The 17,035-nt window shown below is 28.9% G+C and overlaps 2 protein-coding genes across 4 annotated transcripts; both read right to left on the bottom strand.

The window, feature by feature from the left end:
* Window positions 1-7,058: 7,058 nt before the first annotated feature.
* Window positions 7,059-10,402, bottom strand: LOC130936489 (probable lysophospholipase BODYGUARD 4). 3 transcript variants are annotated; one of them, XM_057866565.1, is made up of 5 exons: window positions 10,090-10,402; window positions 9,708-10,012; window positions 9,251-9,600; window positions 8,239-8,438; window positions 7,059-7,468 (listed from the first exon to the last, which is right to left on the bottom strand). In XM_057866565.1, exons 1-5 carry the CDS (start codon window positions 10,098-10,100, stop codon window positions 7,150-7,152), a joined length of 1,185 nt encoding a protein of 394 aa, XP_057722548.1. In that variant the 5' UTR covers window positions 10,101-10,402; the 3' UTR covers window positions 7,059-7,149. The 3 variants fall into 3 exon arrangements, with proteins under 3 accessions (XP_057722548.1, XP_057722546.1, XP_057722547.1); XM_057866563.1 differs by having other exon boundaries at window positions 7,060-7,468; window positions 9,708-10,402; XM_057866564.1 differs by having other exon boundaries at window positions 7,065-7,468; window positions 8,239-8,435; window positions 9,708-10,402.
* Window positions 10,403-12,118: 1,716 nt separating this feature from the next.
* Window positions 12,119-15,870, bottom strand: LOC130936251 (zinc finger protein VAR3, chloroplastic). Its single transcript, XM_057866298.1, has 5 exons — window positions 15,406-15,870; window positions 15,193-15,310; window positions 14,167-14,447; window positions 13,948-14,046; window positions 12,119-13,871 (listed from the first exon to the last, which is right to left on the bottom strand). Exons 1-5 carry the CDS (start codon window positions 15,843-15,845, stop codon window positions 12,296-12,298), a joined length of 2,514 nt encoding a protein of 837 aa, XP_057722281.1. The 5' UTR covers window positions 15,846-15,870; the 3' UTR covers window positions 12,119-12,295.
* Window positions 15,871-17,035: the final 1,165 nt, after the last annotated feature.

Genomic DNA, 17,035 nt, shown 5'->3' on the forward strand with positions numbered 1-17,035 from the left:
GTACAATATAAAAAAGAGATATTAGATAGAGAGGCGTGGAAACACATAAGAACTCTTGAATGGAAATCGAAAAATAGATGTAACTCCAGTTACTCCGGAAATGGTAAGATCTTTGGCGCAAGAACGCAAGAATAGGGTAAAAATCTGCGCTCAAAATAGAAAGATATTTCTATTATCTTTCTATTTTGAGTGTGTAGAATTACCACTGCTTAGCTTTCAATTCGCCTTTGATCATCAAATGAAATGTGAATAACCCGCATATATATATAAATAGAAAGATATTTCTATTATCTTTCTATTTTGAGTGCGTAACAAGCTCAAACTTCTTAAAATGTTTATAAATAAAAAAATAATTAATTTATATTAGTACAATATATAAAATAATTACTATATTATTATTATATTATAGATTAAGATTTACTAATTTAATTTTTTTTATTTTTAATATAAGCATTAGAAATAAATAAAATTTTTATAACTAAATGTAGTGTAATAAAATATATATAATATTAATTAGTTCTTAAAAAATTCTAAAAAAATAGTTTTCTTTCATTTTAGTAAAATAACTATTTATTAAAGTAGACAAATTAATTATTTTTTTCTCATATACAGTTTTTTTAAGACATAAAAATAATTAATTAGGACATTGGTTAAGATAATTAAAGTCACTATTTCATTAAATTTTTAATTTAAAGAAAAATCCTAGTCAATTTTGGTATAGAAATTTCGAATTTAAAAACATTGATAAAAATTATGTTAAATTTTGATTTATTTGATTCTTATTTTAAATTAATCACTGCATAAGTTAAAGTTCTGTTTTGAAGTTATATTCGAGCTTTAATCTGATTTTTAAAGTTTCAATTTACTTAATTTGATTTTTTAATTTAGGTATCCGTGACTCATATTATGGTTTTAAGTGTTTAATTGAAAAAAATAAGGTAAAAAAATTTCAATTGTCACATCAAATAGTCGCTAGAATGTATAATGTAGCAGTTGTTAGTCCATCTCAGCATGTCGTTAACGATTTTGTGAGACAGTGACAAAAATAAGATTAGGAACTAATGTGAGTCATAACTGTTAAGTTGGGAGACTAAGTTGAGTAAATCGAAATTTTTGAAATTAGATTGAAACATAGTTGTTCGAACCGAACCAGTGATCGAACCGATCAAGCTACTGGTTCACTGATTTATTGGTTCAACCGAAAAATCACTGGTTAAACTGATAAAACCGATCTCACGTAAATATAAAATATAAAATAGTATAAAAACTTAAAATTAAAATTTGAAATACATATCTTCACTAACATTTTATGAAGAATCAAGTATCAACTTCTAAAAATAACTAATATAAAAAATCATAAAATTTTAATACTACAATAGTATCTTATTTTGACATAATAAAAAAATAATTAATTTACAAAGCCTATCATCTAACTATAATATCAGTAGATTTTAACACTAACATCAAAACAAATAACCTTAATCACAATACTAGCAATAAAATAGATCAAGTAAATTAATAATTTTTTAGTGAAATTTATATTTATATTAATAATAGTATATAATTAAAATATAATTAATTTTAAAAATAGAAAAATAAAAATTAAATTAAATTAGATATTTATGTATATTATATAATTAGTATTTGTCAAATATGGTACTTAGAAGTGCAATGGCTAAGTGGCAAGTAGAGGTTATTTTTGCTCCAAGGTTCTTGGTTCGAGATGTAACACCCTAACTTTTAGCACGTCATGATCGTACTAAAGATAAGATATTACTGATCTATTTTTCTTATTTACTATTTAATATTGAGCCTTTAATTCGAGTCTCAATTTTTTAAGAAAAATGCCTGTATAAAATAAAATCTTAAATAACAAGGGCGAGAGAATTTTATGAAAACAACTCAACTCTTAACTTAACTCAAATAAAACTAATAACCGTCCGTAGCTTCAAGCTGAGCCTTCAAACCTGTGTCACTGAAAGGATGGAAGATTTTGGGGTGAGAACAAACCACACGTTCTCAGTAGGGAATGGGAATGCCGAAAGAGTAATGAAATAAATTGCAAATAATTAACTTTAATCAATAAAACTATATTTTTATCAAACCTTTTGAAAATACTTTTTACTATCACTTTATATAATTAATTACCTTCTTTAAATTCTGAACTTAAGACAAATCTCAATCACAACCTCAATACTTAGTCACCTCAATACACAAACTAATAGCACAAGAAACAGATTAACAAACAAATAAATAGCTATAAGACAAACAGCACAATCACAGAGAGACAAGATAAGCAAACACAATCAAATGCAAATAGGCAAACAATGATGATGCATGTCTAATCCTATTGCAGGTAATGAGCCGGTTGCCTACCCGTTTCCGACATTACCCAGACACAAGTCCCAGATATGACTTTCCAGATGCATACAGTGTGCTTATAAGTCGTACGGCTAGACCGCATACAGTGCGACTTTAAGTCGTACGGCTAGGCCGCATACAGTGTGACTTTCCAAATCAATAAGCGTACATCTGGAAAACAGTTCTCGGTGTGTGGGCGTCCCCACTATACATTTGGCACTAAAGCCCAAACAATGTCACATCTGCTCTCCTGTGGCAGACATTCTCTTAAAGTTTTTCTTTATCTTTACTCTCTGCTCTCCTGTGGCAGAGGTCCTTCTAATTAATATATTCCTTTAATATTTGTTCTCAACTCTCCTATGACAGAGATTCCTTGAAGTTAATATATTTTTTAAATCCTTGTTCTCTGCTCTCTTGTGGCAGAGATTCATTTTCTTAAAAAAAAAGAGCTCAAAACGATACTTTAACAAAATATCTCTTTACAAAATTGGATTTAAAAACATTATGTTTTTCTTAATAAACCGAGTTTAAAAAAATAGAATACACCTTTTCTCAACTAAATAAATCTTAAATAATTTAATTTTCCAAAACCAAATCTTTTAAAATAACTTTTCAAATAAAACCTCATATTTTATAAAATTTCAGCATCATCTCCACTAAAACTCGGACTTTGCCACACTTTTCGAGTCCCAACCGAACCATTCTCAACCTCTTTTTAAACATTTCCAAAATTAGAAATCATTTTCAAATCTCAGTTTGATACCAACAAATCAAATCGAAATCAATCTCACCAGTTAATCACTCACAACAACGAAACCAGTCATAATCACGGCCATAACCCAAACTCAATTCATCAATTAATCAAACGAGACATTTATGAATTATTTGTATTTATTCACTAAACTTCAATGGCATTCGTAAATTAGAACAGCTAATTTTAAAATAAATCCTCTACTTTTGTATGAAATCAAAATCATCGAAGGTTTCGGAGAAGCTTTCTGACTGAGCTGTTGAAGGAGAAAGCGTCAGAAATCGTCTGTACTTCCTAGAACTCTAGTTAGCTGAACTCAAGGGAAAGAGGAGCTACATCACCATCAACTTCTACCGGATCAAAGTAATACCAACGTATAGAGAAAAAAGATACGAACATTTTTACCGGATTAAATTTTTTATTGGAGTTACGGATTTAAAGAAATCGGAGCCAAAAGCTCATGGAAGGTCACGGTTCTTCGAGAGACACTCTCGGCCTCTCTCACTTCATTCCCTTTCCCAGTTTTGATTTCGGTGGTGATATTGAATATAATGAAAGCAGGCATGATGATGGTTAATGAATAAGATTATGTGTCATGATAATATATATATGTATATAAGCATTGCAAGCCACGTTGCCAATTCTTTCTTTTCTTTTGGCTTAATGACTTTGGCCAAGTAAATGAATCCAAGTTAAAAAAAATATGATTATATATATGTATAAGGCATATGAGCCATGTTTCAAATTTTCTTTCTTTACTCCCTTAAAGGCTTCGGCCAAATTTCTTTCTTTTTTTTTTAACTTTAATAATAATAATAATAATAATAATAATAATAATAATAATAATAATAATAATAATAATAATAATAATAATAGTAGTAGTAGTAGTTTAATATTAAGAATAATAAAAATTATGTCTCAATATAATATATTTGCTCATAAATAGTTAATTATTTAATTTTCAAAAATTAGGGATTTTACACGAGACCATGTGGAGATATTTTTAAAAATTTTTTCAGCAGTCGGTTAGACCGATTTGCACCGATTCTTATCGGTTCACACCGATTTTATTTCTTAAACGGTCTAAGAAATAAACTGAACCGGACTAGGGTCCAGTTCTAGTTCAGTTCATTAATTAAGTTATTTTAATGGTAATTAATATCTAATAATGGTTTATAATAAAAGAAGCATTCTTTTGCAACAATGAACCTATAATAGTAGTTAGGGGTGTTCATAGATTATATCATATCCATATAAATCCACATTATTTGTCCGTATCTGATCTGTAATTTGAGGATATGATCTGATCTGTAAGATGATCGAATTGCATCGAATCAGATCCACACTCTAATCAGATAGAAGTAAATATATTTAAAAAAGTAAACAAAAAAAGTATTGACTTTTTTTATAAAAATAAAATTTTTTAATATTTTTTATTTTATGAATATATTTGATATCTGATCCAAACATAAAAAGTGCGAATATCGAATTTGATCTAATGAGTTTAGTGCGGATTTGATCGAAATTTCAACCATATCCCATCTGTAAACACCCCTAGCAATAATAACTAAAAAATTATAATGATTATATTTTTAACTAAGAGAAAGTGCAAAAAAAAAGTACTAAATATAAGAATATTTAATCAAATATTAAAAAAAATTTTATATATCACACAAATATAAACGTTTTTTTCTATGATCTTAAGAAAGGTTTTGTAAGTCCCTAACCTTGTTATCGATTTTTGTAGTGTTAGCCCTCATATTATCAATTTGATTCATATATAATTCGGATGATAAATTATTTGGTGACGTGCTTCCTTTTCTACTGTGATATACTTGTTATTATTATTATTATTATTATTATTATGTACATTAAAAAATAACAGGCCAAATTATTGCCATAACATAATAGAAGTATGGAAGTTTATCATTTTTCTCTAATGGAGGAAACAAAATTCTTTTCAATAGTTTATTTATCGTTTAGTAAAATAAAAATAAATTTTAGTACGAGTTTAATTTTTTTATTCATCATAAAATATTTATAGAATTACTCGTAGATAAATTTTGGAAAAAGAAAAAACCATGATTTTTAATTTTATTTTTAAATAAACTTTATTTTTAATTTTAAAATAAATTTTATTTTTATTTTTTAATAATATTAATTTTTTACCGTATATAATTATTCAATTATTTTTTAATCATATATAAATAAATTATTCTTAATAAGACTTTTTTGTGTTATTCAATTATCTTTTTTAAAAAATAATTAATTATTAAAATAATTAAACTTTTCACAACAAAAATAATAAAAAATTATGAACGAAAAAAATTAACCATCATGATAATTTTTTGTATTTTTATTTATATTTTAATTATAAACATAAATATAATTTAATTATATTATTTATGAAATGTGACTATAGATGTAGATAAAATTTAGTTATATTACTTATATATAGTTTCATTGTATTGTATTGCTTATAAAGTTAGATTGTAAATATGACAATAGAATTGTTCTTGTATTTTTATATGTGTGACTAATTAGTGGTGTTAAAACATTACTTTTAATTATAAATAAGGTTTATAATTAAAAAAAATCAAAGACTCAATTAAAAAAATACGAAAAAAATAATGTTAAAATATTCTAACTCTTTAAAATAAAAATATTCAAAATTCAATTAAAAATTATTTAAAATTTAATTTATATTCAATGTGTTTTGTATTAAATATATTTAATAACTTATTATATCATATTGGTTGAAATTAGTTTTTATAATGTTAATTTTTTAATAACACTTTATTAAAAAAAATTATTTTTTCAGAATTTTTTTAAAAACTAATTAATATTATATATATTTTGTTACATTACATCTTGTTAAAAATTTATTTATTTTTAATGCTTATATTAAAAATAAAAACTTTAATCTATAATATAATAATAATATAGTAATTGTTTTATATATTATACGAATAAAAATTAATTATTTTTTTATTTATAAAAATTTTAAGAGCTAGTTATATATATATATATTTTGATGAATGTGATATATTTTTTTATGTAAATAATTTTTTAAAAAATATCTAATAGTTAATCTATTATTTTTTTGTTTTAGTCTAAATTAAATGTTTTTCATTGTTTTTGGAAAGAAAATCTTTTGAGAAATTTAATAATATGTGATGAAAAATACCGAATAAATTATACAAAAACTAATTAAAACACAACATAAAAATATTTTTTAAAAAAATATTTTAAACGTGTTTATCTAAATGGCCTCTAACATAATTTTTTTGGTTTGTCACTGTCCTCGTGTCTCTGGCATTCCTACTCACTACAGTATCACCTAAAGCTCTAACGTCCCTGCTCGAGTCCGTATCTGGAGTATCTTCTTTCAGTGCGACTAGAGTCAGATTGAAAATTTTTTTACTATAGTGGCTACGCGGTACTTTAAAAAAAGTATTGCCAAAAATTAAAGTAATACTTTTTATTATTTAATAGTGTTTTTTAATTTAAAAAATAAAAAAAATTATTATCAAAATATAAAAATGTGACTTTAATTTTAACAATATTTGTATAGTCCCTATAATTACCAAAATATCTTTATACTATAATCCACCATTTATATATATTTTATAGATATAATTTAAAAATATTTTTTGACTAAATTGCCATGTCTATAAGTTATATAAAAAATTTTCTATGAATAAATAAAAGTAATATTGTACTCCAAAAAATAATAAATATTATTTTTATCTATAAAAATTCAGAATAAGGAAAAAATTATCCACAAATAAATTTAATGATTAGATATGTTTGTCACACAAATATTTTTTTTTGACAAGTACAAAACTAGTTTGCTTTCTTCATGAATTAATTTTTTTGACAAGTAAAATTATAGTTTACTTGATATTTTTTTAAGATTTAGCTTGATAAGTTTCATATAAAATACGATTTACAAATCAATAGAGATAATTTAAGTTATTTTCCAATTCTATGTATGTTATTTGAAAAAATCCAATGAAATCACCTAAATACATATATCAAGATGAAGATGCCCATGTATGCTCTAGACTATTTGCAAATTCCTTCTCTCTGCCAAAAAGTACTGTCTTGTGGTTTGCATTTGGAATTATGTTAATTTCAGCATTTGGAGCCTTCTTCTTTAAGTTAATGCAGCATTCTATTGGTACAACCTCATCCTTGTTACCTTGTATTATATTAATAATAACCCCAGCTTCGGTCGATATTCTGAGATAAGTGTCCATAAATTTCGCCCCACCACATATCACATTGTGCATGGAACTCCAAGCTGAGTGATGAGTGTGCCTAGGCAAGTCTATGATCAAGAAATGAAGCTCCCTGAGAACAGAAAAAACACATGCTTAGTTATCATCATTATTGTTGATAATTAGCAAGTAATAGAGACTAGAAATATGTAATGTCTTCTATACATTTTAATTTAGAGTAAATTACAATGATTCACCTAAGGTTAGGTGGTATTCCAAATAAGGTTAGGTGATATACATTGACGTTCCTAAAGATAATGAAAAGGTCAAATGTTATGCTTATGCCATTTTATGAAATACATGAATGTTGAATGTCCTATTATTTAAGTTGTGTTTTTATATATTCTGTTTTCAGATAAAAAAAATATAAAGATAAAAGATACAAATAAATATTTTCTGTCTTCAGATTTAAGAAGTATAAAAAATGTGTTTCTAACATAGAAATATTTTGTGTCTTTATCTTTGTCTTCAAAACCAAAAAGTTTTTTATTTCAGGTTTAGAAATATTATCCTAAAAAATTCTTAAATATAAAATGAGATTAGTATATAATATAAAAAATATGAATAATGTCATCTAATTTTATAGAAAATCAATATAATTATGTTATAATTTACTAATGTCTTGTCAATAAACACAAATATATATAAACAAAAAATTCAAATCAAATTATTCTAATTCACTTTATTATAGAGAGGTATAGATACAAAAATATTATGACGTGCACACAAAAAATCAGTTACTAAATTAATTATTATGTATTTGTATATAAATACATGTTGTGTTTAATTCATTTTTAATGTATATGAAACATATGGATAATAATGGAAAGAAACGTTTGGTACCTCTTGAGAGTAATGAATTTGAGAATGGACTCCCATATCCTGTGGTTTCTGCAGTAGAGAAAGCAAATGCATCTACCCAAGTGCTCATACCATGACATAAATGAAGAACCAAATGCTAATGGAGGCCACAATTTCTTTCCAGCCATATTTGCCAGCGCTTTTAAACAAGCATCGTTGCCTTCAGAAGGAGAGTATGGCTGCTACCAGAGAACCATAAGGAGAGTAATGGAGAAAAGTAAGAATACATTACTAGGCAATAAGTCATAACAGTAAAAGTATGTAACTCTTATTATAACTAGATAATGCAATGACATTAATTATAAATAAATATGCTTAAATGACATTGACCTCAATTTTTTTGTTTTATTATTATATTAGAAGATACAAAAATGGTATATGCACGCTAAAAATCAATCCGTATATATTTGTATATATTTGTATAGAAATATATATAGTTTAACTTATTTTTAATATGTATTTTATATTTTAAAATATATTATATATAGATGACTATTTTGGTGACTAATTTTTTGTGCATGTAGCATATATTACAGTCACATCTTTTCTTTATTAAAATATACTAACTGGATATTTTTGTATTTTGTAAAATGTGTAAATTAAGGAGTATTTATGTAATGGTGTCTAGATTTTATACAAAGAATTCAAAAATAAAATGATGAATCCCACCATTTTTTATCTCTACTTTTAGGTAATTTAAGAAAAAAAAAATTATAGGCACCAAAGAATCTCTTTTATGTAATATTGTCTAAAAGAAGAAAAAATCAAGGTAATTTACACAACCAAAAAAGGAAAAAAAAGTACTAATCAGTTATGAGCCTTTAATATTAGTATATTACACAAACACCTTTTCTATTTGTAAAAAGCATATACTATTGTTAACACACTTGCGTTTTCTAAAATATGACATTGACATGATACTAATACACAAATTAAGGTGTATTTGTTTAATATTTTTGAAGATTAGTATCCTGTTTGGGTGTAAGGCACTTACAGGTGCAACAAGAGTGATTGATTTTACACAAGTGGGGTACTTTGCAGCAATTGCCAATGCAATTATGCATCCCATGGAATGTGCAACCAAATGGAAAGTGTCTAACTTCAATGGCTGAATCACTGATTTCTCAATCATTTCCACATGTTCCTTCAATGTGTACATGCAATCCCTTGGCTTTGGACTCTTTCCAAATCCCAAAAGGTCTATGGCAATCAATCTGTAATCTTGATTCACTTTCTCAGAAAAACATGGAAACACTGTCTCTGTCCAGAATGAGCAAGAACAGATAAATCCATGCAAGAATATCACATTCTCTGAAGGCCTTCTTCCCCTGCAATTCTCACCATCTGTCAAAAAGTCATAGAATCATCTTTCAATATACAATTTGTGTCTAGATGCATTGAGTGTAACAAATGGATGGAACAGCAAAGATTCATTAGTAGGATTATGATACCGTTTAAAGGTTCCTTCACAACAAAATGAAGCCTATAGTCACCATCATCATTCATCCATGAAAGGCAAGACTCACATCCACAATCAGACCAGCTTTTTTTCATTAACCTTCCACCGATTTTCTCACATTCTTCATTGGAATCTTCCTTTTTACACCTAATTTTCAAGAACCTCGTCATTTCTCTAAAAATGTTCTTCCTCTCGTTTAGGCTCTCTGACAAGCCATAATCTTCATCTTCCTTCACATTCTTTTCTTTCCGGCAGCAACAAGGGGAAGCCTCCCCTTCAATGTACTCATCAAGGAATCTAAAGATAACGCAGAAAATGGCGTCAAGAAGATCGAAGACGAGGAACACAACAAAACATATGATTGAGTTGAGAACCTGAGCAGCATTGCTCAACCATTTTTGTAAAGAAACTGCAGCAGGAGACATGGTGATGCCAAAGCTAAAAGCCTAAAACCATATCCTTATCTTTCTTTTCTATTGATGCAATCAGCAACAAGTCCTTATGAAAAATGTCACCTGATTCTGTTTCTGAGGGAGAACTAGTTACACTACTTGACAAAGAAATTTAACAGCTATATACATTTACTTCACTTATATCATAAAAAAATGTAAAATTTAATAAATCTTTCATATTAGGCTAAGAATAGAGTATCTAGACAGAGTGGAGTGCTTGAGAAGGTGGCTGGCATCTTCTGGAGATTGGACTAATAGTTCAGATTTGGTGCTTGCTAGAATATATAAAATCGTGATAGAGGTTTGGCCACGTCTTCAAGAATATTTAGCCACATTCAGGGTCCCCTATCATGTCTTTGACAGTTTGACCTGTAAAATTTCACCGGAGTTATTATTATTATTATTATTATTATTATTAAGTTTAATTACTCATTTAGTTTCTATAGTTTTATTAAATTTTCAATTAGATCTCTATATTTTTTTTCTTTTCAATTAAGTCCTTATACTCTATTAGATTTTGTAACTAAGTCTCTACCGTGACAAAAACATTGAAATTAACAAAGTATTCTATTAAACTATACAAAATATTCAATCAATTATTAAGTATATTCGTTTTGTTTAATCGTTAATTCGAACATTTTGTTATGACAGAGACTTAATTATAAAATAGCAGTGACTCAACCGAAAAAAAATGTATAAAGCCTTAATTGAAAATTCAGTAAAACTATTAAAGATCGACATAATAATTAAACCTTATTATTAGGTGCATTTGTTTTTTTCATTTGATTTCACATCCAACGATTGCCAATTGTCATCTCATTAGCAAAATATGCACACATACTAATAAGAACGCGAGATGTGATACGATACGAGATACGAGATATGCTGACACACGAATTTTAAAATTTTATAAGACATGAAGACACGTATATATATAAAATATAAAGTATTTCTTAGATAAATCATAATGATATTTTAATATTTTATTAATATTAAAACATAAATTAATTTTTTGTCTTATTTTAATTATATAAAATATTTAAAAATATTTTATTTTAATAAATAATAATATATATTATTTCTAAATTTATGTCAAGAATACATTTAAGAATAAAGTTAGATACATGATGGTATATAAGTATCTTAAAACATGTTAAGAAATAATATTTTTTTATTTTTTATTAAAATACGGTTGAATACAATATCGAACAAGTGTTGATAAGTATTATGTTTAAAATGTGTCTGATGCGTAGATACAACAATTGGGCGAAATGTTTGTACTTGATAGACAAAATTCTATATACAAGTGTGTCTCCAATTTTTTTGTTATTATTTTATTTTATTTTTACAACTTTGTCTATGTTATGTACAAATATGGATAAAGGAGGAAGCTTACATTATGCTCTCGAAAACTAATATAAAATTTTGTCAAATCTTTATGAAGTTGCAACCTGCAAGGGTAAATAAGTTGGGAAGAATTTTAAATGTATCTAGAACACCAATATTTCAATTATTTTAATCTTTGATCACAATTATAAAAAAAAATATATAATATATATTAATTAAAATTAATTATTAAAATTATTGAAATACCGATATTTTTTGTATACTTGAAATTTTTCCAATAAGTTAATCTATGCTAAAACAGTAGAAATGTAAAATATCGTCTTAAGTTGTTTAAATATGTAGAAAAAAGTCTGACAGAATATTTATTTAAGAAGGTGGATCAAATAAAAATAGACAAATAACAAAGAATAGAAAAAATTCTAGACAGATCATATATAAGGTAGTTAAGAGAAATTTATCTGTGAACAAGCCATTTTATAAACTCCAATTTCAATCCTATTTCTACATTCCATATAGTAAAACAGCCTGAAAATATTGGTTTTACTGCATCACTAATTTCTGAAATTTGACAGACTAAGATGGTAAGTAACTCAAACACATGCATAGATAATTCATCAAAAATTTCTTACAATAATACAAAGTAATAGTTACTAGTAAGGTTAAAACACCATTATATTTCTTTCTGCACTCGCGAATAAATGGGATACAAATATTTGCCGATAAAATTTTAATCTCATTCAAAAAATAAAATAAGAACAACTGGAAAACTAATTAGTGCTCTTCAGCTACCTTCATTTTCCTTTTTAAGAGGATCTGAACTCACAACAGGAAGGTTTCTTCGGTACTGCTGAGATGTCAACCTCCTTTCCAACGGCGTTTTCCTCTTGCTCACAACGAATCTATTCACGCCTTTACGCATAGGCATTATCGAAGGAAAATCTTCATCTGGAATCTGACTGAGCTCAGAGATATCCTTGATCTGTGCAACACGACGGAACCACCTCTCTGCCTTTGCCTCCTCTGACATGTCCAAAGGATCTGGTTCCTTGACAGCTGACCCCTCCAAACTCTTTCCTGTCCACTGTGTTCTGTTATTCTGGTTTTCCAAACTGCCTGTCAAATTTGGCTCTTGATTGCTATTCTTGTTCCCGAAATTCTCTTGATTGAAACTGGAATTTCCACTAGTTAATGCCCCAGAAATGGAACCAATATCATTTTTAGTCGAGTGCTGTCCGGAAGGTTCCAGACTACTGTTCTTCATGTTTTCATCTTGTCTTCTAATCTCTCTGACATTTTCTTTTCTTTCCCGGCCAAGTGTAGCATTATCTAACATCTCTGGAACCCCAGACATTGTTTCAGCATTGGTCATACCTGGGGAATAGTTTGCACCTCGTAACTCAGCTCTAGCTCTAGCATCATCTGGCATCTTTGGAGGATTCTCTGCCGCCTCAGATATTGAAGATGATTCAGCATTCGAAGAAATATCTACTGAATCTACTCCATTTTCCGGTTGCTTCTCCTTTTTGGCAAAGTAATCTGGAGGGAAGGGAACAAAGGGGACAAAGTTGGTATTGTTGCCAGATTGTTCCATGGCCAATTGTCTCTTGTATGCAGGTGAAGTCAAAGATCGATCCTTTTTCTTGCTAACAACAAATCGGTTTTCTCCTGTGCGCATAGGCATTACTTCAGGGAAGTTCTCATCAGATACCCTGCTTGATGAATCTGAAATATCATGCAACTCAGCAACCTTTCTAAACCACCGCTCAGATTTTTCAGCTTGCCCTTTCTCCTTATCTATGATGCCATTTTGGTTTGTAGAATTATTATAAAGTTGTGAATTGTTACCTGTACTAGTACCTGCATACTGAGCATCAGTTTCGCTCTTTTCTGTTGTCATGTTCTCAATTTTTTGGGCAGCCAGATCTGAAGACAATCGAGGATCATTTATCCTGGTTGATTCCACAGATTTAAAATCCTCAACCCCGGGAATGCCATTATTGTCCAAGTTTCTCCTGTATCGAGCGTCAGCCAATCTCCTCTCCAACGGAGTTTTCCTTGTGCTCACAACAAATCTATTTACTCCTTTCCTTAATGGCATTATCTCGGGAAAATCTTCATCCCCAATCAAGCTGTTAATATCCGCACTGCTATCTAGTTGAGAAACCTTACTAAACCAACGCCGTGCTTTCTCTTCATTAGCAGCTAGTCTGCTATCAATCTCTGAAGTATTAGTATTGTCTCCATTTCCATACCCCATATTTGACAGGGTATTGGCAGGACCCAAAGATATCTGTCCCGGTCGCTTGCAATCACACCTTAAGCAAGTCATATTCCTCCCATAATTATAGAAATCGCACCTTGAAAAACAAAATTTCATTAATTGGTTGTGTACATCAAAATTAGAGGGAACAAAAAATAGACGGGTACACATACTGAGGACATTCCCATTCTCCTCCTGTCAATTGTCTTTTTGGCCTTGCTTCCTCACACTCGCGGCATTTAACATTTCTTGCGAAATTCATGAAATTACACCTGCTCAATATTTGAAAGGGAGTGCACTGATTTATCAGAATACTCTTCACAATACTTGAGGAAACAAAATTAACCAATTGTAATTCAAAGTGAAAAGATAAACGATAATGTCCTGCCTACCTTGGGCAAATCCAATCACCCCTTTTCATTTCAATGTTTCGACCAGGAGGCATTGTCTGTCCATATCCACTAGATATTTGATTTTGCATCGAATCAGAAGAGTTGGGCCCAGGTGCACTGTAACTCAGCTTGTAAAGTTCACCAAACAGATTTCTCACTGATGATTCAACAATATCTCTGTTAGATAGATTATTGCTTTCAGATGTAACCAATGGGTTACTTGCATAACTAAGCATAAACTTCATTAGATCAACCGTTGTTGCTCTGTCAGTGTCCAATACCTATAAAGGGCATAACATGTGCAACTAGATCAATGGCTGCTAACTGCTTTAACACACATGACAATGTGAATTAACTGTTCTCACATCACATATTTTCGAATATCGGAATGAAATGGAAAAGATGCAACTATGCAGAACAGAAGTTTAGGATTTTGGGAAATCTCCATTTTTTCACTTTTCTTAGGAGTTAGAACACCAAAAGAGAAATGTACTTGAGCAATCCTTATATGTCAACTTCCAACCACTCAAAAGCAAACTTCTTTCGATTGCTTTCTAGTTTCTAGTTATACACACCAATATTAGTTCGAAAGAGGTGTTGAGAGTGATTGATTAACTGGTTAAGCATGACTATTATATCCCAAAGAAAACTAGAATGCAGCAGCATTTAGGACAAAGCACATCTTATCATCCATTCAAGAAGGAAAACAAATTTAGCATGAAACTTTTTTGGTTTTTCTAGACAAACTTATGAAATAATCTCAAGGCATGAAATGAAAAAGCACCCCCAAAAACCCAGAAAAAAAATTGTCAATTTTTCTTATGAAGAAGTGGGAACTTAACAAGAGAAAGGTAAGCATATATTAGGTTGCTAAAGCAACAAGAGTATCTAATTAACCCAACATTGAGAATAATGGATTGATATATAACTATTTCAATGTCACAAACTAGTCAACTTCGATATCCCTATCCATTCAAGAAAAGAAACAACGACAAAAAAAAAAAATAATAATAACTGGGCACTTACGGCGGCATCATTGGTTGACACGAAAGCTTTCATCTTTGCGATGGATTCCTTTGCATCTCGGAACAGAAAGGGGACACCATTTTCAGCCACAACCCCGATGTCTCTCTTCGAAAGCAACCTACATAAATGCAAGCATACAGCCATTCAATTCAATTCATCACTTGTCAATAATTGGAGTAGATAGTTGGATTGGGAACGGAAGAAAAAACGAACCGCAAGAGGTTGGGTCTATCGGCGGCGAAGGCGTAGCAAGCGGCAGCCTCGGCAACGAATTGGCGCGACAACTCAGGGGGCGGCGCGAAGGTTCCGAGGTCAGGGGGCGTGCGGTGGAGGTACCCGGCGGAGGTGAGGTGGGAGAGGAAGCGGGACCACTCGGGCCATGGGTGTGAAACTGAGGAAGGAAAGGTGTCGGAAGAAGGAGAGAAAGCTGCTACGGTTTGAAAGCGTTGCTGCTGCTGGTGCTGCTGTTGTGGTTGTGGATGGTGATGGTGCTGGGAGGGTTTGAGTTTCAGAGGAGAGGGTGCAAAAGTTGAAAAGGGAGTGGAGAGGCGGCGGAAGTTTGCGGAGAGGAGGAGGAGGTGGCGGCGGTGGCGGAGGAGAGGGGAGGGAGCTGTGGTGAGGAGAGAGAGGAACCGTGGGGCGGCCCCAACCATGTTTTTTGCGAGTGTGTATCCTTGCTTTTCTTCACCCCAATGCAAATAAATAAGTCAGTCACTGCACTTAACTCGGGCACTGAGCTCAATTCTTTTAGTCCCACTCAGTCATTGGCTATTTGGCTTTCTTTTTTAAATAATTTTTTTTTATTTACCTATTTAAATCGGAATATAGAAAATGTTATGGTGCGTTAGTTTGTATTTTTATTTTTTAAAAGAAAAAATAAAAACAAAAGATGAAAGAAAATTTTTATTATTTTTTTTTATAAAATTCAAAAAATAAAATATACAAAAAATAAAAAAAAATATAAATACAAATCAAATACGTACTTATCCATTTATATCTTTATTCTTTAGTTTCATTTTCACCATTAAAGACAACAAAAATTATATTTATATTACTTTTAGTATTAGCAAAATTAAAAAAGATTTAATTTTTCAATTTTGCGTATTACTAACAAAAATAAATCAATTTTTTTTTCACATTCACTCAATCACTGCAAACAAAAATGGTTAAAAAGAAGAGAGAATCTTTTTTTTATTTTTTTATTCTAAATTTATTTTCACACTTTTTTTGGTAATTTTTACTGTAGTAATTGAGAAAATATGAAAAAAAATTAATCTATTTGACTATCAATATATATAAAAATAAAAAATTAGATCTTTTTTATTATTAATGTCACAGTTATAAAAAAACTATATGATTTTTATAGTATTTGACTGCAAAAATAAAATTAAATGCACAAATTGATAAATTTATGTATCACAATTTAAATTGATAAATAAATAATTTTTTATTAAAATAAAATTTTTTTAATTTCATTTGTGTCAGTATATTCTTTTTATTTAATAATAACATTAAATTTTAAAGTGTTTGAATATAATTGAAAAAAAATTATTCGCTAAAAAAAATCACCAAATCTTTGTTTTTAAAAGGAATAAAAAACAAAAAGAGTTTAAAATATTTCAAAACATATAAATAAATAAAGAATATATGTGAAGTGATATTAGAAAAAATAAGAGTGGTATTATCATTTTTCATTAAGGTTAAAAATTTTATATTCCGTATAAATATGTATAAATATGGAGTATAATACTTTATCATTCAATTATTGTTTTATGATTAGATTTAAATTTCTAATATAATTCTTAACATTATTTTTAAAAAGTATTGTTTCTATTAGGATTTA

This window comes from Arachis stenosperma, chromosome 6, assembly GCF_014773155.1.
Source record: "Arachis stenosperma cultivar V10309 chromosome 6, arast.V10309.gnm1.PFL2, whole genome shotgun sequence".
NCBI lineage: Eukaryota > Viridiplantae > Streptophyta > Magnoliopsida > Fabales > Fabaceae > Arachis > Arachis stenosperma.